The 26,163-nt window shown below is 40.4% G+C and overlaps 1 protein-coding gene across 2 annotated transcripts in view; it reads left to right on the top strand.

The window, feature by feature from the left end:
* sgcd (sarcoglycan, delta (dystrophin-associated glycoprotein)) overlaps positions 1 to 25,758 on the top strand; it is a 240,833-nt gene extending 215,075 nt beyond the window's left edge. For both annotated transcript variants that reach the window (XM_072661482.1, XM_072661481.1), the window contains exons 7-8: positions 18,370 to 18,493; positions 22,216 to 25,758. In XM_072661482.1, coding sequence (XP_072517583.1) covers positions 18,370 to 18,493; positions 22,216 to 22,389 — 298 coding nt within the window. In that variant the 3' untranslated portion in view covers positions 22,390 to 25,758. The remainder of the gene's footprint in view (positions 1 to 18,369; positions 18,494 to 22,215) is intronic.
* The last annotated feature ends 405 nt before the right edge of the window (positions 25,759 to 26,163 follow it).

Genomic DNA, 26,163 nt, shown 5'->3' on the forward strand with positions numbered 1-26,163 from the left:
GGCCCCCTTTTACAGCTTACTTACATGGGTTTTGCTTGTGAAGGAAGACACAGCAGTGTTTGAGGCCCATGGTTTGTCTCTTCCACATACAGACCTCTTATTATGGACTTTCAAACCTTTAGTGGCTAAATAGGTACGTGTTCACGCCCTCCCAGATCCACGCTGATTTCACTGCCACGCTCCAATTTATGCTGGGAAACTAATGTGGGTGGTTTCGCAAAAATCTGCCAAAATCAGATAAATGTGCACACATCAGTTAAGCAGGAATTGTGTGTGCACTATCACATGTTCGTCCCCTGGTGTTCCAAAAACTGAGCTACTGTCAGCTTTTTATGCTAGCCGTTACAATACCTCAAACGTCTCCAAGAAGACTCCCATTCAGTGCATGCTGAGCTGTTCAAATTCAAACAGTGAGCAATTTTATCACCAAAGATGTTTTTTTTTTTTTTAAACCACTACAGTGCAGATTTGCCACCTGCTGTACGTTATAGAGGCTGCGCTGTTGTACCCGAACGCGACACCTGTTTTGTACATGCCCTGAGTAAAAGCAGATTCATAAATATCGATACAGCCGTGACTGTGCCTCTCCGTATTGCTCCACAAAGGAGGGAAAATAATGCGTGATATTTCCAGGCATCCCTAAGTTTAAGATTTTTTTTTCACGCGTTCAGTTGACAGCAGATTACTGAGTATTTCCATAAGCCTTTGCCTGTCAGCAGAGGAAGGGAGGCTATGATTTGGATTACTGCCTGTTAAATGTATAGCCAGCCATGTTGATGACAAGTCACAAAAGCTCCTGTCTGCTCTGTGAAACAAGGTAGAAGGTCTAGAGTGCCGGTGTACGGAGGTAGAAACTTCTGAAATCCAGCGTTGTTTACGGTTTACTAAAGTCCTGTTAAGTCGTGCTTATGAATAAAACTCCTACATAGCCTGCGAACAGTGCAGACGGTGGCTGCAGTAACACTTTATGGCTGCCTGAAACAGATCAAAGTGACCAGCAAACTGGGTGCACAATCAACCAAGAACCAAGCCAGACGATGGCTGCTGTGCTCAACTCAAAAAACTTATATATATATATATATATATATATATATAATACCACAATTGGGTAAACTAGATCACTCTACACCCTGGCAAAGTTGTTGGACTGATGAAGGTCAACTAGGCCGAAAACCTAACCAGTGACATAGCTGAATGAATTTAGAGTGCATTTAGAGTGATGACATAGAGTGTTTCACCAATTTTCCATGTAGCTCTTGAAACTAGTTTTATACAAAAGTCAAGGACCACACTTCATTTATTTAATTTCCATTCAAAAAAGCAAAAAAGCTGTTCCTTTGAGATATTTCTGAAGGGATTAGACATAAAAATGAAAAATCTGTAGTTTCAAAAACTGGAGTTTAGAACATGATCAAAGAATACAAAGGAAATGGGACCCCTAACAACCATGCAACACCTGGTAGGTCAGGTTCTCATCAGCACTTAATCCCTTAAACAGCCTATGGGCTGCCGGCGGGCCAAAAGTGTTATTACAAACTACTATTACAAATAGCCCCACCAGTTTGTACAGATGTCCCTGTGGTTAATAAGGAATACACCCTAGTGTGTGATAAGCCTTTCTTCATTAAGGGGTTAAAGCTTTCAGGTAGTGCTGTCCATCAGTCCACTGTAATGAGGGTCTGAAGAGATGTGAAGCTGATTTGATCAAATGAAACTACTGTAGCTGACTACTGTAATGACAAAACCTTGTTTTTCTCATGATATCTGAATAATAAGTTGTTTTGTTAAGATCTCAAGGAAAATAATGTGATCACAGGTAAATTAAGTTGTAATCTCGAAGTTGTGGACCTTATTGTGTGATCTAGAGGTAATAAGTACAGAAAGAAAAGATATATGTATACTAATGATGTACTTAAATACATAATTAACTTTTCTAGGATGTCTGTAGCCAAGCACTGCTTGCTCTCACAGAGAGAGTCTAGCACCATGGACAGCAGCTGTCTTTAACTGAGCAGCTCCTGCCTACACAGTATGTAGCACAGCTCCAAGCACAATGATCATGGCATCCATTTAATCACGGTTCCCTAAGCCTTAATGAAGAATTCATAGCTACCTATGTCCAGGGATGTGGGATAAGAAATGCTGTGCTTTTTAAAAGACCAATTCAAGTGTAAGCAGCAGCGAAACTCTTCAGTTCGAATGTTCAAAAGTCAGTTTGTTTTAGTCAGCTCCTACAAAAACACCTCTTATTATCTGTGGACTGAGAGAGATAATAGCATCCATTATTTGTTCTGAAAGCTTTGACCAATTACACCCAGTAATTTAAGCAGCCAGGCTGTTTTGCTATTTTTGCAAGTATTATACAGTAAGCAGTGAGGGGGATGTATCCAAGTTGCCGGCTAGAGATGTAAATAATGAGGTATTGTTTCTGCTGTATGACAGTACATCGAACCTTTTGTGCCTCATTTGTGCTGATTTGTGCTGTTTTGCTGATTGGATAATTAGCATGTGGCAGGTAGATAAGTTTAACAACCCCCAGGGTAGGTAGACTTCAGCTCCTAGCCCTGGAACCACACCAGGCTTTAATCCTTAGACATGGATTAAGCCTAAATTGCTGTGTCAACAGGGATACACAATTGCAAATACACTTTAGTGTGGGTTTAGAATTCGTCTGGGTCTGGGAAACCGGTCCAGTACACGTCTTGTGACCCAAGACCCATTTGTGGTAGTGAGCACACACACACCTAGAGCAGTGGGCAACCAACTCCAGCACCCAGGGAGCAAAGAGGGTGAAGGGCCATGCTCAAGGGCTCAACAGTGGCAGCTTGCCGAGCCCGTGTATAGAACCCACAACCCTGTAATTGATAGCCCGGAGCTCTAACTGCTAAGCCACCACTGCCCCATAGTCCCATCAAAATGACTCAGAATCACTGAGATCACATATTTCACATGTCTAACAGTTAATGCGAACATTACCTAAAACTGCTGGCCTGTATCTTCAGGAATGTACACATGCCACTGCATGCATAAATGAGTAGGTGTACAAGTGTTCCTATCAATGCCAAGCATTGGCTGGAGCGGTGTACAGCACACTGCCACTGGACTGAAGCAGTGGAAAGAGAAACGTTTTCTGGAATGATGAATCTTGGGTTTGAACTGGGTTTGACGGATGCCAGGAAAATCCTGCTATCTATTGGTTCTTACACTGCTCTAATGTGCAACAGCAGAATAAAATCCCTTAAGAACATTTTTTAGAATCGGCAAAGCATCTAAATCTCGTCTGAGTACGACTGAGAGTTCCGTTTTAGAAAGCCTAATTAAATTGAACATTCATCTTTCCAACCCTGGATCCTCGAGCAATTGTATGCTGATGATTCTTAAATGGTAGAGCGAGCTTCACCACTCTCTACCACTTAAGAGGATCTTAATACTAAGATGCTTTTGAGGAACTAGGCTTAGAATGGCACAAAATGTAGGGCAAAGAGAAGGGGAATGAAATTAAATAGCATAGGAAATAGCATAGCCTAAAATACTCATTCTAGCTAACTCACTCAGTGGTTGTGCCTCAGGCCCAACTAAAGAGACTTTGGTTGGTGTGACCTGAACACCTACATTTATAGTGTACTTACTATAATATTACAAAGATTTTTAAATGTATCAAAGGTATGTTATTCACAAATAACCATGACTGCATTAGCTATTTCATCAAAGCTCCAGTTCATTATTGTAATAACTTTTTTATCCTCTAATTTATGTCCAGTTCCACCTAGGTCACAGCCTATTACACTACGAAGCTGGGAGGTTAGCATATGCCTTGTCAAAGAACACAGTTGTGGTATAGTACGATATAGTACTTACAATTCGGTATATTGCAAGATACTGCGATACTGTAAACATAGTATAAAACAATATATAAAAACACACCATCATAAGCATAAAATCAGGATCAAAGAAAAGTGGAAAATTCTTGATCCAATCAGAACAGTAGGATCTGAAGTCAGAGTACAACACTGAAATCTAGCTGTCAGAGACTAAATGAACCACTGTCTGCCACCTTTACATCTTTACATATAAGCTATTCATTAAAAATCAATACTGTGTTTTTGAGAATCGATACAGTACTGCAAAAACATAATACTGTAATACTCAAGCATATTAATATTCTGTTACACTCCTTTTTATTTATTTATTTTTTCTACATACTGTATTTATTTTACAAAAAAATGGTTCTTAATGGAACCAAATATGGTTTGCTCACAAACCCTTTGCAGTATCTTTGTTTTTAATGAAGTAGTAATGCCAGCAATTTAGATATATCCAATTTCACCTAGGTCTCAGCTTTTAAGCTGGGAGGCTAGCTCGTCATGCCTCGTCAATGAATACAGTTTTGCCACTCGAGAGCTTATTACTACACTATTAAAAGGTAAAGAGACTTCTTTAAACCTTTCAAAGGTTCTTCACAAAGGCTCTGTATTGGTAAAAACCTAATGATACAATATGTATCATGGCATATGGGTACAATATGTATCATGGCATACGATTCAGTATGTATGTAATACAAGTGAGCAAGACAATATATTGTGATTTTTGTTTTTAGACATTTTTAGAACATTATAAAACACAGTATAAAATCAGAGTAAAAGAAAAGCTTATTTTTTATACTATCAGAACAGTGGGATCTGAAGCCAGAGTACAACACTGCCATCTAGTGGTTGGGGTTTAAACGCAACACAAAATGAACCACTACCACCTTTATATCTTGACATGTAAACTATGAATTAAAAAATCATTTAAAAACACTATGTTTTGAGTATTGCATAACAGAATATTGTGATATTTAAGCATTTCAGTATTTCCTTATATTCCTATTCTTTACCAATACTGTATTTCTTTTACAAAAATGTATCTGATTATGGAATCAGAAATGGCTGATCTATGGCATTGCTTAAAGAACCCTTTATTTTTAAGAATGTAATGAACCATTTTCTACCCGGTCAATTACCCAACCCACTCCCTAGTGCTTTCCCCCTGTCACATGTAATGCTCCTGACACTGGGAGGGTGAGAACTGACATGCCTCCTCCGACACAGGCGCAACCAGCCACCGCCTCTCTTTGAATTGCTGCTGATGCAACGTCACCAGGCAACCAAGTCATCCATCTACCCACCCAGAGAGAGCAAGGCCAAGAGTGCTCTCTCAGGCCAACATGATCTCTGTATAGGTCAATTGTTTCAGTCCAAAAAACACACTTTTTTTGTTTTTGTTTATTTGCCTGTCTTGTAGCGCTGTTGAACAACACACACACACAGACACGCACACACATGCACGCACACGCACACACACACACACACACACACGCACAAAGAAGAATTTATAAAACAGTGCTGGGAGGTTGTGTTGGAGAAAATCCTGCTGATTATAACGTTTTTGAAGATAAAATAAATGACTAGACCGAAATGACTGGATTAATTCCAGTGGTTTAGATTAGGATTCAGTGTAGATTAAGGTCAAGAGATTAAAATGACATTTTACTGTTTTGTAGTTTTTGCTTTGTTACAGTAATGTTGGATTTAAAGAGTCGACTCTCAGCTGAGTCTACTCTGACATGAGTCTCCTATTGTTTTGGGGTTTTTTTCGGCGCTAGAGGCTTTGTTTTACAGGACGAAACAAACAACCAATGTGGACGTTTTCACTGTGAGGCCAGGCTGCTCAGGCTTCGGCTGCTGACGACAGGGAGAATGTGGTAGAAATTCCCGTTCTCACTAGGTTGAATTTGACTGTTGCCAGTGTTCTGCGATGCTTCTCCAACCTTGTTTTTACAAAATTAGCACATCAGCACAAACTCAGCACAGCTGTGGATAAAGCAAAGACAGCTCATTTTTTATAAGTATGGGGGGAAAACTGACACCTTTCTTGATCGTCTCACCCAACACAAAATAACAAAAATCTCTCAACTGAAGTGGCTTTCGTTGTTCTTTATTTATTCCAAAGTGAATTCACGCAGCACACTATAGCAAACAGCAAACACAGCTTAGGAAAACAGTTTGCAGCCCATTTAAGGCTAGAGCTGGATCTGAGCAGTAAGCAGTGTTGTGTGGATACAGACGAGGGAAGATCAATGTCCGTGTAGCTGGCAACTCCTCCTCTTGGACAGGCACTCTTCCCTTCCTGATCAATGCCCGGATGCTCATCAAAATCTAATTAAAGGAGATTCTCATTAACTAAAACAAACACGTGAAGTGCAATGCCAATAGCCGAGCAGAGAGAGGGATGCTGGCGAGTGGGTCAGATATGGCAGGGAATGCACATTTAGCAGGGAATAATGAGCAATAAATGTGGGGCCCTTTGGGGGCCTGTGGGGGCATTAGCAACTCCGCAAGCACTTACACACCAACACATACACACATACACACACACACACACACACACACACACACACACACACACACACACCTGGTTTCTGGGCTTGGTTTTGCTGATAAAGATAACACCAGTAGAAGCAGAGCCACCAATAGCCTGACAGGTTGACATGGGCTATCCGCATCCGCAAGCGATGCAAGGACAACCTACTGACAGCCATCCATCAAAATGAAAGTGTAATCTTAGCGCAGCGTAGTGACAGTATTACTGAGCATTATAAATCCTAGTGACTAACAACCTTGCTTATTCATCATCTCTGTGTTATTCCATGTCGGAGTATGGGGATAACGACAGGCTCAAAAACTTTATCTTGCACTTGATGTGTGGTTTTTAACCCTTTAGAACATTAAGGGCCTTTATGCGAGTTTACACTTTAGCTCCTTATTCCTTACTACTTAATTTAGATACAGATCAATTCCAATTTTTTTGTTGTATAATAAGCCCCCTTGTGGTGTAGATGCCAGTGTCTTCACAAGTCTTCAACTTTGTAAATCATACTCTCTAATGGTGATGTAAAAAAACCTTATGTTGTGAGGGGACTAGAGTACATCACAATAGTGTTGTTCATTTAAAAGTAGTGATCTAAGTAACTAGGCTACTTAAAGAAGCAATATGTAAAAAGCAAGGTCAAACAAGACCAATTGAAATAGTTCAATACATCTAGTTTCACAAGTGCTTCCTCCAAATTCAACCAAAATGACACTTTAAATGATGACTGCAATCTCAGAATTATTCAGCCACAGACAACAAGCGTCTATAGTACTTCTTAGATCACCCTTCTGCTGTTCTGATGACCTGCTGCAAATGGGTTGTATAGCCAGACACCAGACTCTGTCAGTGTTCCTAATAGGCAGTGGTCTCCAGGTCACTAAGATTCAAATCCCACCAAAGATTGTCTATGGGGTTAGATGTGGAGATTACGACCACTTCAGAATCTTCTGGGACTTTTTCTTAAACCAAGCCTTTGAGGTATGCTTTGGATAAGTGTCCTTTGGAAAGTCCAATGATGCCCAAGCTTCAGCCTTCTCATAGAAGGCATGGCTTTAGGCTTTCTCCTAGGGTTTCCTGATACTTGATTAAATCCATCTTACCCTCCACAGGACTGCAGGTTTCCAATACTAGAGGAAGCAAAGCAGCCCCAGAGCATCACTGAGCCATACACGAACAAGCTCCAGATCTGTTTCGTCGCTCCACAAGCCTCAAGTTTTGTAGTTCTGTTCTGTGAAGCAATAAAACTAAACTGGAACATTTCAGGCCTGTAGATCCATGGTGTCTTGGGGAGGAGGGAAAAAGTATATGCTAAAGGAAAGCTGTAGAAGAAAACATCATGCCTTCTGTGAGAAGCTGAAGCTTGGGCTTCATAGAGCCCTCCAACAGGACAATGATCCCAAGCATACCTTAAAGTAAGCAGTGATAAAACTGCTAGTGTATTAAAATGCTGCTGCAGTCTCTGCTATTCAGTCATTTCTGGACTAGATGAGCAAGCAAATGACTGACAGACAAATTCCTACACATTTGCTTGTTTCCACCAAATCATTTAAAACTAGAGATGATGGAATTACTATAGAGGTATGTTATGTTAGGTTGGACTGTGGCTGTTGTGATGCCATAACCCAGCCAATAAAAGCAGAGCTTATCTTTACTGTTTAGTTTTTGCACCAGGCCACCATAAACTGTGAGGCACAACAACAGGGCTGTTAATAGACCTGTTTATCTGAGCATTTCGTGCACCAACCAAAGTCGACCAAGGTTATATTAACACATTCAAGAACAATTAAAAAGACTTTAAAAAAAAATGCATTCTTTGGGGCAAAATTAAAGGACTGAAATATGACATTTTCCTCCTCAAAGTCAAGGGATTAAGAGGCTAAACATTTAAAACTGCCTCTTGTCACAACTGTGGAGGAAATTTAACAACAGGAAAAATGTCCAGTGCAAAAGAAAGTTAGTTGTCTCTGAAAGAAACAGAAAGAAACTCCATCCTGAAAGAGATCCTCCCACAAAGTTGACTTGCTTCCAGAGGATCTGGTTGTACGAGCTGGGAGTCATCTGTCATCATCAACATTTCCAAAGTGTTTTCTGAAAAGAGCCAGATATGTTCACTGATGACATTTTCTCGCTCTAGCATAATTGTTTTTCAGATAGGCTGTTTTCTTTTGGTGCAGACCTGCCCACAACAGACGGACAGCTGAATGCAAGATTTCGACCCTCGCTGTCCTATTATTTCCACCCGAGCAAAATCAAAAATTACATTTCTTTCTTTTTTCTTTTCTTTTTTTTAAAAAAGAAGAACTGAAATCCTTGGCAGGTAACAATTTGGATTTTCCACAGCTACCACACATGCCACTTTTCTGTGTCTTGCTAATACTATGTTGTCATGAAACCTCACCTTTCTTCTATTCAGTGCATTTCATAATAGGGAGAGGGAAAAAAAGAAACTATTAAAGTCATAAGACAATGGAGTGTGACAGATACTGACTTGCTGACCCACCCGCAGAGAAACTGTAGCCCATAAAATGAGAGGGAGGAGAAGAGAGAAAAGCGGAATAGGAAGAGAGCCTGGATGAAACATTTGGCTGTAGAATGAGTTTTACAGAACAAATGGAGGCAGGCTAGAGAGTGCTTTCTGAGGCATCCCTTATCTTTACCGCTCAACAGCCATGGTCGTTCTACCTTTTCCCGGCCCAGAGGCGGGAGGAGATTTGTAATCATTAAAAGCTACGCTGCGTCTGCAATAGGTCTGGAAGCGGCCCCCAGTGGCATTGCAATGGGGTCATCGCTCCAGTCCAGGTTGAAAACGGGCCAGGAGCGTCTCGCTGAGCCCTGTTGCGAGCTGTATTTATGGGAGTAATTGGGTGGACACTGTGTGCCGTGTGCAGGTCACACTCACCCTAGGGTCCTTTCATTATCTCTGCACAAACGCACCACGAATAATCAACTCGCCCAGTGGCACCACGGAGAGTGTTACCTAGGGCCTGAATTAGTCCACATAGAAGGCAGCTAGAAGAGGAAGCTGGACTTTTTTAAAAAATACATATTTACATATATAGCAGCTACCTTGATGTTTCTCACTTTATATTACATGTTATTTACCTTGATTTTATTCAACTACACTGACCAGCGGTGAGATTTTTGCAACAATCCTATTGGCTATGCTGGTTTAACTGCTTAGTTGTGGAGAAAATAAATCATGACTTACAGCTGGGTCAGCATTTGTTGTAAAGACTGAAACAGAGCATAAAGGTTGTCAGTTGGTCATGGGGTCATTTTTTGAGAACTCATTTTGTATTTGTCCATTTTAAAACTATAAGGCATTCAGGTCAGTAGCTGAAGGTCAATATCAAAACTTTGCAACAAAATGCAAGCACGGCCTCTGACTTCCTGTGGTCATTGTCAAGAGCCACTGGTATTATGTATCTTGGTTTTACACTGGATAAAAACAGTGCTTCCAAGATCAATAGGTTATTGGTTCAAATCTTAATCAGGTTTCTGTTTCTTCACTGTAAAGCTGAGAATCTGAGAGACGAGTGGTGAAAAAAACCCTCAGAACCAACCTGTGGCTTGCTGGCAAGTGCCGTAAGAGTCTCAGGGTTTCTAAGTTATGGTTGAGGCATGATGAGATTCAAGGAAGACAATACCTAAGATGGAGGGGGGGATCCCCTGGGTTGCTGGAGCAAAGACAAGAACGGCTTGTGGTGCCTGAAGCAAGGCTGTCGGCTTAGTTTGAAAAAATCCTGGCTTGTGTATTTGAAAAAGAGCACTCCACCTTCACCTTTCTTTCTGGAAGTAAGAGCACCAGTTGTATTCTCCTGTTCTTTCCCTTTTCCTGTTCTCAAGTAACACCACATCACACCTAAGGTGGAGATTAGGCCAGATTTGAACCAGCAACCTCGCATCATGTGGTATTGCTTTTTCCACAGAGCTACCAAGTAAGTATGTAAGTACCAGCAAGTATGTAAACCCATTCACATCACTTCAAAATGAAAACTCCTTTCTAAATATTGAGAAATGAGAATACTGAAATGAGAATTCAGCTCAAAATAAAAAAAATAATCTGAAAACAATAAAAAGTCATCTCAAAATGGCACTCTCATGAATGAATCTCAAAAAGATGACCTACCATCTCAAAATGATGACCTACAATCTCAAAATTATGACATACCATCTCAAAATAGAAAAATCTGAAAAAAAGTCTAAATATTCAGAAATCATCTCAAAATATAAAAGTCTCAAAAAGATGAGAATTCATCTCAAACCATAACCTTTCATCTCAAATCCTAAAAATATGACCTACCATCTCAAAATTGACCCATTGTCTTAAAATTATGACAATCATCTCAAAACAATGAGAAAGAAAGAAATTTAAAAAAAGAGACAAAATCTTAAAATATTATCTCGAAATATTGAGAATTCATCTCAAACGAGAGATCTAAAAACAATTTGAAGAAATCTCAAAATAATGAGAAATCATTTTACAATAATAGGAAATCTCTGAATACAGAAGTTATCTCAAAAAGAGAATTCATCTCAGAATTGTGACTTACCATCTCAAAATAATGAGAAAACATCTTAACATATGGAACAACCTTTCCAAAATAATGAGAAATGATCTTAAAACAGTGAGAAATCATCAAAGATGTTAAAGGGTCCACAACAATAAGAAGGTATAGTAAAGAATAGAAGACTGCACAAGGTGGGTTTGCTTATAGGTCCTACTTGATCCACAAAGTGTTTGATAGGTGAGAATAAATCTGCAGCACTATGGTTATAGCCGGCAAAAAGCCAACACAATGTGGATTAGAGCCGGTGGGTATTATCGGGAGTGGGGAGGTGAGAGAGACAGGCTTGGGTGGTTAGATTATTGGCTGTTTCCAGAAGCGTACAGGATGGGTGAATTCAAAAGAAAAGCATGTTAAATCTAACTCATTTCAATAACACCTTGGTTAGATATGACTTATGCACAGAGAAATGAGAAAACGTCATTAAACCAGGTAGGTGAAGACAGACATTAAGCATAAGCTAATTATTGAAATATACAGTGGTTTCAGCTTGCATTCCTTTAACTGATATATTCATATTGTAATCTTCAGTCCAGCTCCAGCCTCAGCTTAAAACCTCAGTAGTACTATTTTCTACCATTATTACAGTAGGCTGACCAGGTTAGCAAATAGCTAAAGGACTGATGCAGGCTTTGGATTACTGCCTGATTACTGTAAATCTACAACATTGAAAGTAAAGCTATATTACTTGAATATCTGTCTGGGGTTTGGCGAGAAGGACCATGAAATGCTAATATACAACCCCCCCCCCTAGCTCAGAGCTAACATGGCATTGTAAATCCTTTAGGTGTAAATAGTGGTTTCTTAGTGCAGATCATCAGATAATTATAATATTGTTGTTTTGTGACTATATAGAGTTGTATATCTGTAATTATGTCTAAACATAAAAAGTAAGACACTGTAAGACTTAGCCTAGATTTAAAAATGGTTTAGTGGTCCATGGTTTCGCCTCGTAAGCTAAGACCAGCGAATGGCCATGCTATTGTATTGAATGTCATAAGAATGTGTAGAAAACATCTGCTTATTCTCCCACAGCATAATGTAAGATAATACATACAATCATATTCCGGTCAGTGGAAAACGTTGAGGTTACCGAGTAGATGGCTGTCATACTGCCAACACAACAACTCCTCTTAAGTCATTGGCAATGCAGATCCAAGTCATCAGAAAGGCATGGTGAAGGACAAACTGAAAGCCTGCAAAAATACACACTATATATTTTTACCCACCCTGATTGTTCCCTTCTTCCTGCAGTGACACCATTATCTTCAGTATTTGGGTAGCAGCTCTGTTTTCTGAAGGGAAAGTGTGAAATGTGATTAACGTTTTACCTCAGCGGGGGATGCCGCATGTGCCGATGTCGGGAGGATGCCCATGCTTGTGTTTTGATTCTCTTCGATTCCTTTTGTGGCATTATACATTAGTAACAGCAACACATTCTCTCCCTTTCTGTATGGTAACTGCCTCAGCAGGGAAGGGGGAGGCGGACCATTGAGAATGCAGATCATGTACCCCTCCATCCTACACAAGATTAATTTTTTACATCCCATGAAGTTTTTTTTATTTTGTTTACTTTAAAAAGGTCCCTACAAATGCATTATGTATCTTCTTGGGTTCAGAGATTTTGCATTTGTGAAATGTAAATAGAAATTCCACTGATTATGAAGAAGAAGCCATTCCAAGTCATGTAAAAGGGTTCATGGAGACACTTGGAAGTAACTCTAACTTATATATATAGATATAGATAGAGTTGTAGAGGGATGCACAGATAGCTAGCTAATTATATATAGATAGATGTGTATATATATATATATATATATATATAGAGAGAGAGAGAGAGAGAGATACATAGATATATACATAGATAGAGAGAGATAGGTAGACAGACAGATAGATAGAGACAGAGAGTTGTGTGTGTGTGTATATATATATATAGAGAGAGAGAGAGAGAGAGAGAGACAGAGATACATAGATATATACATACATAGATAGACTCTTAGAGTGATAGATAGATTGATTTTCTTCATCAGAACAATTCAAGCCAACTGAAGTGTGAAATATACTCCAACTCATGTTTTCTTGCTCAAAAGGGCAATTTGTGACCCAGACAAAACCAAAATGACATCTTTATCAGAACAAGTTTCAGAACTTTACATTTAAAATAAATGTGGCAATTCCAGTAAGAAATAAGCAATGTTTAAAGGAAAATAGCAGATTTGAATAAACAGGCACGTTTTTGCTACAGCATACATTGTAGGTAGTTATTGGTTGGCATCGTTCCAAGGGAACCTTGGAGTAACCTTTGTTTACTTTAGGACTGGAGGTGTAATATTAAACCCCCTAGACATACATATAGATGACCATCTAACTGAAGGAATACATTGGGCAGGGTTATTGGTCACAAGGTTGTGGATTCAATACCTTTGTCTGCCACTTCCACTTTTGGGCCCTTAAGCAAGACCCTAAACCCTCTTTGCTGCCAGAGGCACGGAAGCATGGCTGACCCTGCACTCTAAATCCAGCTATTCTATTCGATATGCAAAGAAGAGTATTGCACTGTACTGTATACACATACACACACACACACACACACACACTATATATATATATATATATATATATATATAAACCATTGCTGATGAATCCCTGGCGAGCTCTTCTTTACAGGAGCTCCCTTTCTGTATCATACTTCCTCCTTGTGTAGGGGGTTGTTTGCTGCAGAGGAAGGCAGCGGGGGTTGGATACTGAGGACATGCATTTTGTCATCTCCGTCCTACACCTTTAAAAAGGATCAATTTGATTTCCACTTATTATTTTCTTTTTTCCCCACCGCAAGCAGATTAGTCAACGCCCAGCTCTCCCGAGTAGGCCCAGGTGCTGCTCGCTTAAACTGCGTCCCCATAATCTGCTTCATTTCACTCCCTGACAGCGCTGTGTAATGTTGCTCCGCCTCCCCCCCTGAATACAGATAGCTAGCAGATGCCGGCGCCGTTTGAAATTCAAAAGGACGGGTGCCGGATTTTCGGATAATGAAGGCCGCTTTCATGTTTGATCAAGCTAATGATGCTAATTTTGCTCCCGTTTGTATCCCTTAAACTCTGCAATAGCTCTCCTGTTGTGAGACGAGTCAGAGTAAAAGTTGTTGTTGTGCTTAGCTTATTTAGGACTAAAACCCCTTACCACTTATTTGTTGTTCTCGTCATCCCAAAAAAAAAAAAAACTCTGCCGTCTCTATATGTGCTGGAATTCCCTAATGAACTCGGTCTCTCTGCTATGGCTATTGTTTTCTTCTATCAGCCTGGCCTTGCCTTGCCTTTCACACACAAACACACACACACACACACACACACACACACACACACACACACACACACACACTGTGTGGCTCCTTAGTCTCTTCATCTGAAAGAATGCTAATCAGCAACTCCCCTGAATGACTCATTAGCCGCACTTGGTTCATATCTTTTGCCACACACTCCTCAAATCCTTGCACAAACAAGATGTTTTCAGTTCATTTCTTGCTTATTAGCTTTTATACATTCATCCACGTCTGCTTAGACATTTTGGGTGCAAAACAAAGCAAAGTGTCTTTTAATTGCCGTCATAAAACATCACCAATTTTTTTGTTTGTTTTACTGGGCTGTCACCCATATGGTATCTGTCATCATATGAAGGTTAATCAGTGCTTGCTAGGTTATAAAAATAAAAAAAAAAGATTCATTTGTATCTAATTCTGATGTAATCATGTGAAATTTTTAGTTTGGTCAAGACAGTTGTTTGTTCAGATGGTCAGACAGACAGACAGAGGCTTCTTGGTCTAGGCAACCTGTGCACAGTGCCAGGAGGCAGGATCGTTTGTGGAGTAATATGTTGGCATATGGTGGAAATATTTGTCTGGAAAACTGATAAGTGGGCTGTAAAAGAAATCCTCATCACACCCAGTTAGCTTCAAGGAATGCTTCCTCTAAAAATGCCAACACGACTCTCAGTAAATGTAAAAGTCTGGGTCAATGTAGTATCATCTAATTTAGAGGAGGGTCAATGTAGTATCATCTAATTTGCATAATGTTAAAAGGTTCCTTTAAGCTTTCACCCTTTGGCTACATCCACACTAATACCATCGAATTTTAAAACAGAAAGGATCTCCGTCCAGACAGGAGGTTTCACTTCGCATTAGAACTGATCTCTGTCCACAGCTACACGCCTGAAAATGCAGATCATGCCACCATATCGCCACTGTCCAATGAAAAACATGTATGTCCAAAATGGTAACTTTATAGGAGAAGGAAAAACCCTTCTTAGCTTGCAATGGAAGTCAATGTAAAAACAAACAATTTCATTCTAGGTCACTGTGGAGTCTATTCATCCAGAATTAATCACACCTACAACTACAGGGTTCAAATGATTTATCTCCAAAAATGATCACCGCCACTTTCTCACTGTTTCACATGGTGCTCCTCTGCACTCAGCGACCCAACTGTGTAACCTTATGTGGTCCGACACGTTGTGGCTGAGTTGCTGTGGCTCCACTTTTTATTAATACCACTCACACGCAGCTGATGGTGGAACATCTAGGAAGGATGAAATTTTACATTTTGACTTCACAGATTTGCAATGGTGCAAAGGTGGCATCCTCCGACAGTACCAGCCTAATCTTTTTAAAATGAAAAATCAATGTTTTACTACTTCATGGGTCAATAAGGAAATGCAAAAACATGCCTCACTCGTCTTAACTGTCTTCTTTTACATTTCTAGCTCGCAAAATTGCAAATACTACCTGGACATTTTACAATATGGTCCATGAAGCTCATGGAAGTCCAGGCAGTATGAACGAGCTTCATGGACCATATTGTAAATTGTCCCGGTAGTATGAATGAGCTTATTTGCCACTTTGCAAGCTGAGCCTTCAGACGTATCCGAATGAATAGCTGATCTCCTTGCAAAGTGATTGCAAATATGCTCGTTTACACTTCCTGGCCATTTTGCAGAAAGGTCCATAACACTTTCACAATGCGTCCATTTCTGTTGATGTCTAAGGAGTTAGATATGGGTTGTTTTACTCAATAATTCTTCGTAATTCACTATCCATGTTGGGCTCCCGAATGCTAGTCGAGGTTAAATCATCACAGGAGTGTTTCCAAAAGTCCTCACCAAAACGCACCCAAGAGTTTTCAAACTACAGGGCCCTCAGCAGCATTTCCAAATGTCTGCATATGGACAAAAATATTGGGACACCAACAGGAGCTTTTATGACATCCCATTCTAAATCCATAGGCGTTAATATGGAGTTGGTCCCCACCCTCTTTGCAGTTCTAACAGCAGGTTTGGAGCTCTGCAGTAATTGAGTCAGGAGAGCTTTGGCCACGGTGGCATTTTCTGACAGTACTAGGCTAGCCTATTCTCTTTCAAATATTTGTCAAGGCAGGCTTCATGACTAGGTGCTTGATTTTATACACCTGTGACAATGAGATTGTATAAAAACCACCTGTATGTGAGACTATGTATGTGTCCCAGTACTTTTGTCCACATAGTGTAGTGTGGGCGGCAGGTGTAAACGTAGCAAAAGTGATGCATTCAAAAACCAAAATGAATAAGTGTGGACGTAGCCTTTGTCAGCAGCTCTATGTGGGCCTTCAAGCACAAAAACAGTGAAGCAAGGAAGAGACTTCATTGACCTAGAATGTTCCTGAACTTTGAAGTAAGCACTGTGTCTACAAGGGTCTACAAGTACACCGCCTCTTTATAAAGATAAAGTGATGAAATACCTACCCGAAATACGTCTTTAGCCTCAACTACCTTTCCAAACAAAGTAATAAGCTTACAAAGCTTTTTTTTTTTGGTCTGTCTGGGATGTTTGCGACGTTCGGGGCACAATTAGAGAATACCTCTATCCTAATATCTTATGCTCCGACTAGACTCGGAAATGTACTATCTTCAATTACATTCAGGAAGGTGGTGTAAATGATATTGTCTCTAGGGAACCATTCTCCTTCCAGTGTCTCATGCTCCCTCAAGCACACAAAAAAAAGGATTTCTCATCAGTCCTACTTTTGTTATAGTGTAGTGCACAATTAATTTCATCTTTCTGGCATATCAGGAAAAATGGGAGCGCTCACTGAGCGCTTGCCATTAGCCGTTTTTTATACCTTTCGAACGCAGTACTGAGACTTGAAGATGATCTTCAAGAGGACTTTACTTTTTGCTGGAGGACAAAAAAAAAAAAAAAAAAAAAAATATATATATAGAGAGAGAGAGAGAGAGAGAGAGAGAGAGATAAATAGGTGGAGGAGCTTGGGGCCAAACTTGATAAGATGATTAATTTGGGTAAAAAAAAATCCACGTTAACACAGATTAATCCTCATATACCTGAGTTACCTGAATTTGCAGACTATGAATGGCATAATCGCCTAACAGCAATGTGAAAGACTAGTGGAGAGCCTGCCAAGACATGAAAGCTGTCATTGGCAGTCGAGTTTATTTCACCACAGCGATTTTTGAAGGCTCTCAAAGTTCAAATCTTAGTACTATGCTGTTTAAATTTGAATCATAACTTCAGCATTATACATATTCTAATCATTTCTTTGCATTATATGAGCAGTTGTTTTTGAGCAGTTGTCATTTCTGTATATATATATATAAATTCTCTAAATAGCAATATTTGCATTTAAAATTTAGGGGAAATGTTGTCCATGGTTTATGAAATACAACGCCAATGTTAACCTCCCTAAACACATTGCCTATAAATACTAAAACCAGAGAAACTGATAATGTATGGTGGTCTCTTAATTTATATATATATATATATATATATATATATATATATATATATATATATATATATATATATATATATATATATATATATATATAAAAATAAATATAATATATAAATAAACCTATTCAGAACTCCCACTAGCACTAGCAATGCTCCAGACAGTAGGAGGGTAAAGACTTCACAAACGCTTCCTCCGCCTCTTTTCGAACTGCCGCCAATGCAGACAACATGCCCAGAGAAAAAACGTTGGGTCCCCAGCTCCACTACACCAGCTAACAGATGCCTGTGCACAGCATTCTTCGCTCGCTGGTTGGTATATGGCAGTCTTTCCTCATCACTTACTTTACACACGACCAACTGTGCTCTCTCTGACTACGGCTGCTGATGGCGAAGCACACTGAGATTCAGACTCAGGACCCCTGGGCCATAGTGGTAGCGCATAAGACCACTGAGCCACTCGAAGGGCAGAAGCCTATATTTCAAATAGCTACAACAATGTTGTGTGGATTTAGAGAAGCTTCCATCCACTGGTTCTTCAAGGAACAAGAGGTTCCTTTTGGCACCTTTCCATTTTAGAGTAAATGTTAATTTCCTTGAACTTCTTCCCTTCTGCAGGTTGGAGTCGCCCACTCGCGCACTGTACATGGAGGCTCCCAAAGGTGTGCAGATTCAGGCAGAGGCAGGCGACATTCAAGCCACATGCAGAAGCGACCTGCGCCTGGAGTCTAAAGATGGAGAGGTAATCTCTGTCCTCTGTTCGGCATCAACCCCCTCTCCCCTCCCTCTCCAACTCACCAAACACACACCGAGAGTCCTCATTTACTCTCCTAATACTGTTGACGCCATGGGCATGTTGGACGAGCTGATCCGCTCCACATTTTTGACATCCCCATCTGCCGCTGGTTCCTATCCAGACAAGTGCTACGTTCACATCCATATGGTCCTTCCTCTTCTGTGGAAAAAGATGTGGCCCTGAGCTTAATGTGCAGGCTGCAATACATCAATGGCAATTACAGGAGCTATCCATGACCCAACATTTGGGGAGGCACTGATAACCTTGTAAGAGGCAGATTTGGTGTGCAGGGTTTGAAGCATTTGATAAATCAGAAGATTATCACCATATGGGCCGAAAAATATGGGAGTGATTACAACATGGTCCATCTTGCTAACAACCGCAGGGTATGAAGAATGTAGAGAGTACCTTGGTGTTGATACTGTTGTCTTGCGATTAGGATCATCGTGATCACTCGATTACACCCAGTTACTCAATTTAACGACATTCACGGAATTGATTGGATTTTCCTTCTCAGTGAAGCGGCAGTAATTAGCCATTAGGCATTTTGGCAGTTTTTAAATCCGTATATGGGAAGTAAGCTGTACAAACGACCTAATAAAATTCACTGCTTCTGCGATGTCATGAAAACAACACATACATACTAGCATGCTGGCCTATTCCACCCACAGCTTTTTAGCCCTGCCCATTCACGCTGAATCTAGGAGTGTTTTAGCCTGGATAGATTTTTGAATGAGGCACGATGCCAGGCCAAAAGTCATGTACATTTATCAGCCAGTTTTAATTCTAAATTATAATCCAACGTTATAACCAAATCAGTCAGCCTACCCTTTCTGTGCCAGTCAGATTTACACTTATGCACCAGCGACACAAACACAGCCACAAACACACCATGGCTGTGACCAAAATGGCTCCCTGTAGACCTCTCTTACAGTCATTGTGTCGCTCGCCAGTCCACAGCATTCCTCAAAAATCTTCACTGGGAGGGCAGTTAACATGTCTGGAAGTCTCTCCAACATGGACGGAAGGCTAGTTTGTCTTGGCCAAAGCCAGGCATGTCTGTCACGGCTCACTGAGACCAGTAACCAGTAAAATCCGTCAAATCTGATTCTGTGTGAAGTATGAGTATGATTACCAGAGGAATATATCCCAATATAAAATCAAAACTGAATAAACTCTAATCCTGATAAAATCATTAGAAAGTAATTGCTAATGATTTTGGTGTTGGGAATGTACCTTTTTGATAGCAGTGTTATATAGTCTGGAAGAATATAGAGGTTTGACACCTATCATACACTAATCACATATATAGTATATTGTATATGCAGTCAATGCTTCGGACTCCTCTGTGGTTGTAGCCTCTCGAGGCTTTTGACGGGGGAACTGGTGCTCCACTTTGCTGGTGCTTTTGTTAGTTTGCTGTGGATTTATCCATAGGTGTAAAACACTGCAACCCCTGGCCAAAAGCCATTTAAAAGCTGTATTTGAAAGAGAGGACAACAATAATGGATTTACCAGAGCAACATACAGCATGTCTGCAGCTAAACAGTCAGTCTGCAGCATGGCTAGGCTTGATTTTAAGGCTTGAACTAGAAGCTAGGAACGTGCAGTCATACAATAATTCCATGAAAGGCTTTAAAAGTGTTTTTTTCATTGTTTAGCTCTTATTATTATCACTAATATTACTAATACAACCAAAAGAGACAGCCCGAAAGATCCTCACGGTTTCATCCTGGTTCCCTAGGTCCATTACAGTGGCATTTCTGCTGTCCCATCTACCATCTATTGTGCTTAGAATGGCTTTGCAAGACCTAGGTCTGGTTAAAGCAGTGCACTTGCGTCAGGGCTCACTGTGGCAGGCTATGGTCCCTTAACAACCTCCACTTACTTGCATATCCCACCGCAGTAGCTCTTGGTGCTTAATTTGCCGTGCTCTTTTACCAGGAGGAAGAGACACCACCATGAGTCCCTCAGAGGCTCGGGCACAATTAGTCCAAAGGATTGCACATTTACACCCCCCACATTAAAAAAAAAAAAAAAAAAAAAAAAGGCCCACCAGCCATCTCCTCCCCTTTTACACTCAAATTTGCTCTATAGCAGATGTCTGGAGAATCAGCTGAGACCACTGCTTAAAAAGTGTTCCAGGTCATTTGATGGGAATGCTTCCCCCAGGCTGTCAGTAATGACTCCTCTTACCTTTTTATATTCTGACGGGTCCTCTCTGCCCCGCCGTGGTAATGCACACGCTCTCTGGAGTCCTGCGCGAGAGGGGAAGTGAGAAATGAGACTGATACGGTCCGGGTGAAGGGCTAAGAGTGTGTCTAAGCGAGACAGGCGGCAGCGCTTATGTCACCGAAATGGTTTCAATTGGTTGGATATACTGGCTTTGACTTTTTCGGGCTTAGCCGAGCGAAGACTTTGTCAGATCGAATGATTTTGTGCTCTACTGGAGGAACAATGTTGGCAGCGTCGGCCTCAGTGTGCAAACTACAGTATCTTGCTGCAGACAGACAAATGCTGTTCCAGTGGCTAGATGACTCAGATTTACTTGGACATGTTTTCAAAGAATCACTGTGTGATGACTCCTACGCAAAGACTAACACACCGTAAACATCATGCAGAGCTGAACTCTGAACAAACTGAACCAGATCCTTAAACTTGTCATTTTCTATAATTGCAACACTAGTTTGACTTAGCTGTTAGCCTTTACTGTCTTTTTTTGATTTTTCTAAAGTTCAGCACAGTTAACCCCTTAAACAGCCTCCAGAAATCTATAGAATTCTCTGCAAACCACTCAGAATTAGTTAACATCTCAGCAACAGAATTATGCAGACATTTTTAAAACTAGTGGATTTACCCATTACCATGCACATGTGTCATAACATCCAACAAGCCTAGCGGTAAGGAAATATTTAGTTTTATTGAAAGTTTTAAAGGAACTGGAGGTATTAAAAGAAAGCCAGTAGGAGCTGATTCAAGGATCAAGGTGCAAGGATCCTTTGAAAGCATGCAAAAACTGTAAAGCAAAAGGAAAAAGGTTCTACATATTTTTATAGCCTCATTTTCATGTAGTAGGCAAGGTCTTTTTGTCATTTTTTTTTTTGAGAATATGATGATGATGCTTATAATTATTATTATTATTATTATTATTATTATCTGCCATGAATTCTCTTAGCTTGCAAGTCTACATTGTAAACCTACTAAAAAAATCGCTAGGCTACCTTAGCTGGGACAGGTATCATGCATATAAAAAATAAAAAGATAATATAATATAAAGATAATATTTACAGATAATATTCATGAATATGACCCGAGCGAAGACCGGCATATAGTTTGAGCAGACGGTTTGAGAGAAGTGCCTGGGCAAGTATTTACAGAAAGGAATTGGGTTGACTGTTGACTTCTAGTGTAGGTCAGCTGGTTACATCTGAGCTACGTGATTCGGACAAGGCAAAATTCTGGATTCCATCCTTTCCTGTCATTTGAACGAATCAACAGAATACCTACTGAATTGAGCAAGGGCCTCAGGCAGTAGAAAGCCAGCGAAGTGCACATCCTGTCCTGGCGGATGGCTATGCTGGAGGAAGTTTGGAACGTTCCATGTACTGCTTACACTTTGCTTTTCAGGAGGTATTTCAGGCTGATGTTCTCCTCCGTTCTCTCCTCAGATCACTCTGGATGCCAAGAAAATCAAGCTCCTGCGTCTGCCCGAGGGGAAAGCCTCACCCTCAGGAACCAGACAGACTGTCTTTGAGGTGTGTGTCTGCCCCAATGGGAAACTCTTCTTATCACAAGCTGGAACAGGATCCACCTGCCAGATCAGCAACAATGTCTGCCTCTAGACACTCTTTAACTCCTAGACACACATATGCACACACACACACACACACACACACACACACACACACACATATGGCCATACACAACCCACACACACGTACATACACAACTGTCCCTTTTACTCCCACAGACTGCAAACCTGGTCCTCTGAAGAGTCCCACCATGATAAGAACTGAATCTTTCTCCAGATCTGTGAAGAGACACTCTCAGCGTGGAAGCCTGTTCGCAGGGCGATTTTAAGGCAGAAACTGTTGGGTGATCACCGAAGTTTAGCTCAGTTCAACTGCATTTGTCCCCCCCCCCCAGTACCGTCCATGAAGCCTCACAGATTTCCACAGCTGTTTGTCTTGAGGAAGGGCAGAGCGGACACTAAACTGCTAGCGTTTTCGTTTCGGGATTCGTCTCATCTGTAACATGCTTCAGGTCACTTTTTTAGTTGTATTTTTTTATTTTTTAAACCCCCATCAAAAAAAAATCAAATAAAAAAAAAAAAGCTGCGGCGGGAACCGGCATTAGCTCGCGGAAACAATAATTGAATGTCACATCAACACCAGACGGATGGTGATCACCCGAACTGAAACTGTGCTCGCGAATGGGACTGACCCAAACTCTGCACCCCACTCTGTTCAAAGAGGAGAACAGTGCCTGTGCCTTATCTCAATGCACTCGTGGCAAGAAGAAGCACATCTCACTGACTTTTATTTTGAAAAGGAAGACCTTTATTTTGAAGTATTTTCTTTTCTTTTGTTGTTCTTGTGTGTGTTTCTGGCCCTCAAGATCGAAATTCTCAGTTGTACAAAGAACAAGAATGCAAAGGACCTGAACGATCCCAGCCGCAGGCACATCTGATCACCGAGGTTCTGTTGTTGTTGTTGTTGATTGCTTCATTACGAGATCCTGGCGAGAACCATTACGAAAGGAAGAAGACCATTGTTGTTCAGTCTCAATGTCTTTTTCTTGTCCGGAGTGTCCATCTAGTTGGCTCAGCATTGCGCAAAAAAAAAGAAAAAAGAAAAAAAAGGCTGTTTTCTGGCAACGGCACCGGTTTCTTTCATTGCGGCAGCTCGGGGGAATTTGGCCTTTGCATTCTTCTTGAAAAGCGTGTGTTTAAGCGTGCACCAGTATGTATGTATGTGTGCGAATGGGTGTGTGTGTGTGTGTGAGAGTGTGAGTGTGTGTTCTACCACAAGGTTTTATGTATTTTTATCTATTTGATCTTCTATGATAAACAAATAAAACTAAACCAGAAAGATGAACCAAAAAGCTGGGGGCCTGAATGACTTTCAGTAGCCTATAGCTCAGTTCGATTTTATTTTTATTTTGTTTTTGCCAGTGGTCGCAAAGCTCTCACACATACAATGTGCGGCATGTTCTGTTCTAGATTGAGGATCTACGGGAAATGTTCCCTTCACTCACAAGGCTTTTCTATGACATACGTAAATACATTTCAAACTCAAGTTCCCAGAGCCAGGTGAGGAACTCCAGTTTCTGGCTCACTGGTTGCAATATTTTACACTGAATGAATGTTTTTGTTGCTTTTTGGCTGTTTCTCTTTTTTCCCCCCATTTTTGTACTTTCGTTCAAGTTCTACAGAACCTTGGTGGCAAAAATTCCATTCATCCTAACGAGACACTGTAGTGGATAACTCCGATTTGGTCCAAATCTAGAAATTTAAATTGCATTCTTAATTATAAGTTACGCTTAAACCTCAACAAAACATTTGGGAATTCTCAATATTGGCAAGGAACTTTAAAAGTTAGTAGATAATTAGATTTGGCTTACACTGTGAATCTGACAGAATCTGAGGTACTTGAGGAGAGCAGGATGTTTAAGTGATGCTAGTGTTCTGCAATAAAATATTGGCCGTGTAGTCATTTTACTGCATTTGTCTCCCAGCAGCCAGGGGTGCAGACTGGGAGTGCCAATTTTGTTAGGCAGCCAAACAGCCAAAACACAGCAGATTTAAAAAAAAGTAGTTGATAAAAATGAATGACCATATTTTCATGGAATCCAATGCTTTATACTGCATGTGAATGGTCATAAAACAATTATTATTATTAAGAATAATAATAGCATGTATTTTCTGTTGCAAATTCAGTATTGAGAAACCTAATTTATTTTAATAACAAATAATGTAATAATAACCCGCCACGCCCCAAAACGATCTCACATACAATAAAAAAAAATGAGAACATGTCTCTCCCACATTATTTCTAGCTGAGTTGAAAGAAGCAGGCATGCCTTTTAGCTTCTGTGGGTCATTTGCACTCGCCATAGTCAGGCGCCAATCAGCTTGAGCTAAGCTTAGCATGGCGAGTTGATACAGTACCTATATAAAGCATTTGCCCCTGGGATGTTTTCCTCTTTTACTGCTTTTAGAAGTGAAATCATGGTAATTTGACTTTTTTGACAAGAATTTACACAAAAAAACACTTATATACACTTATATATATATTTTTAATATAATACATATATATAAGTCATTGAAAAAATATTCACTCCCTTTAAAGTGATTGACCTGTCTGGATGGTTCAGTCCCTGGCTAATCAGTATTCCTGACTACAAACGTGCACCATAAAGACAAAATTACACTCCACACAACTCTGAGAAAAGGTTATTGAAGAGTATCAGGGGATGGATCAAATTTTTTATTTTTTTTGTGTGTAAATTCTCATCAAAAAAGCCAAATCAGATTGACCATGTTTCCATGAATAAAAGCAAAAGAGTGTGAATCATTTTAATAGGCACTGTAACTTGCCAACAGCTTACAGTTTCCAGGTGCAACCATTTCCAGGTGCTTGTGAAATTAGATTCTGCACTTGTTAGCCTTCGCACATAGGCTACATAATGTGTATTCTCCATACAACGCCATGCAGCGAACTGTAACGCTCGTACCGTGGCAATTCAATACGAACACACATACTATTGCACTCCTACCGGCCACAGGTCACTGTAACATCTCCACCCCTGCGGACTGAACTGGCGATCTCCAAATCACAGGCCAAGGCTTTAGCAGACTTCGCCACTCGGGAGCACGGCATGACATTTTAAAATGGAAACCCGAATGTTAATTTTCGAATCTAAACTCCAGTAATAATTCATTAGGTTGAAGGGGATTTTTGCCACCCTCATGCTGTAAAGCACGTCCAACCAAGCAACAGTTGCTACAAAACTAGGCATTTGCATGCAGAGCGTGGATCGGTCAGGTCGGCAACATGACGGTCATGAAATTAAACGTAGAGAATAAGAGTTTCTATGATGGAAGAAGAAAAACTTGCAACGCCCGACCTTCGCCAACCGGCATCTCTTTGCAAATGTGACTTTTTTATAATTTACAGACTTTACTGGGGGAGGTGTGTGTGTGGGGGGGGGGGGGGGGTAGACTAAAAATACATTTCAGAGGACATAGCGGAAAGCCCCCGAGCACATGCAGCAAAAGATAGAACGGTACATCTCTCACTGCAACTTAGCAACACATTCACATTCAGTAAATACTAATTTGCTCTTAAAACGTAAGAAGGCAAGCAAGCAGGCCATGTTTTTAAGATGTTTCTTATCAAAGATGTTTGTATAGTAATTAAAAAAAGCATCCCTGCGAACCCCCTAAATCAACATAATGTACTCGCTGTATGTCTTTACCAAGTGCTAAGTAAATGGAGAGGAATGAAGAGTGGCAGTTGTGATTATGGCGTTATAGTGCTGAAGCCCCAAGTGAATACTGTCATCCTATTAACATGCTAAACGTAGCAACTAGTGGAAGGTGACAGCAATCTTTA

This window comes from Salminus brasiliensis, chromosome 18 (assembly GCF_030463535.1).
Source record: "Salminus brasiliensis chromosome 18, fSalBra1.hap2, whole genome shotgun sequence".
Classification (NCBI taxonomy): domain Eukaryota; kingdom Metazoa; phylum Chordata; class Actinopteri; order Characiformes; family Bryconidae; genus Salminus; species Salminus brasiliensis.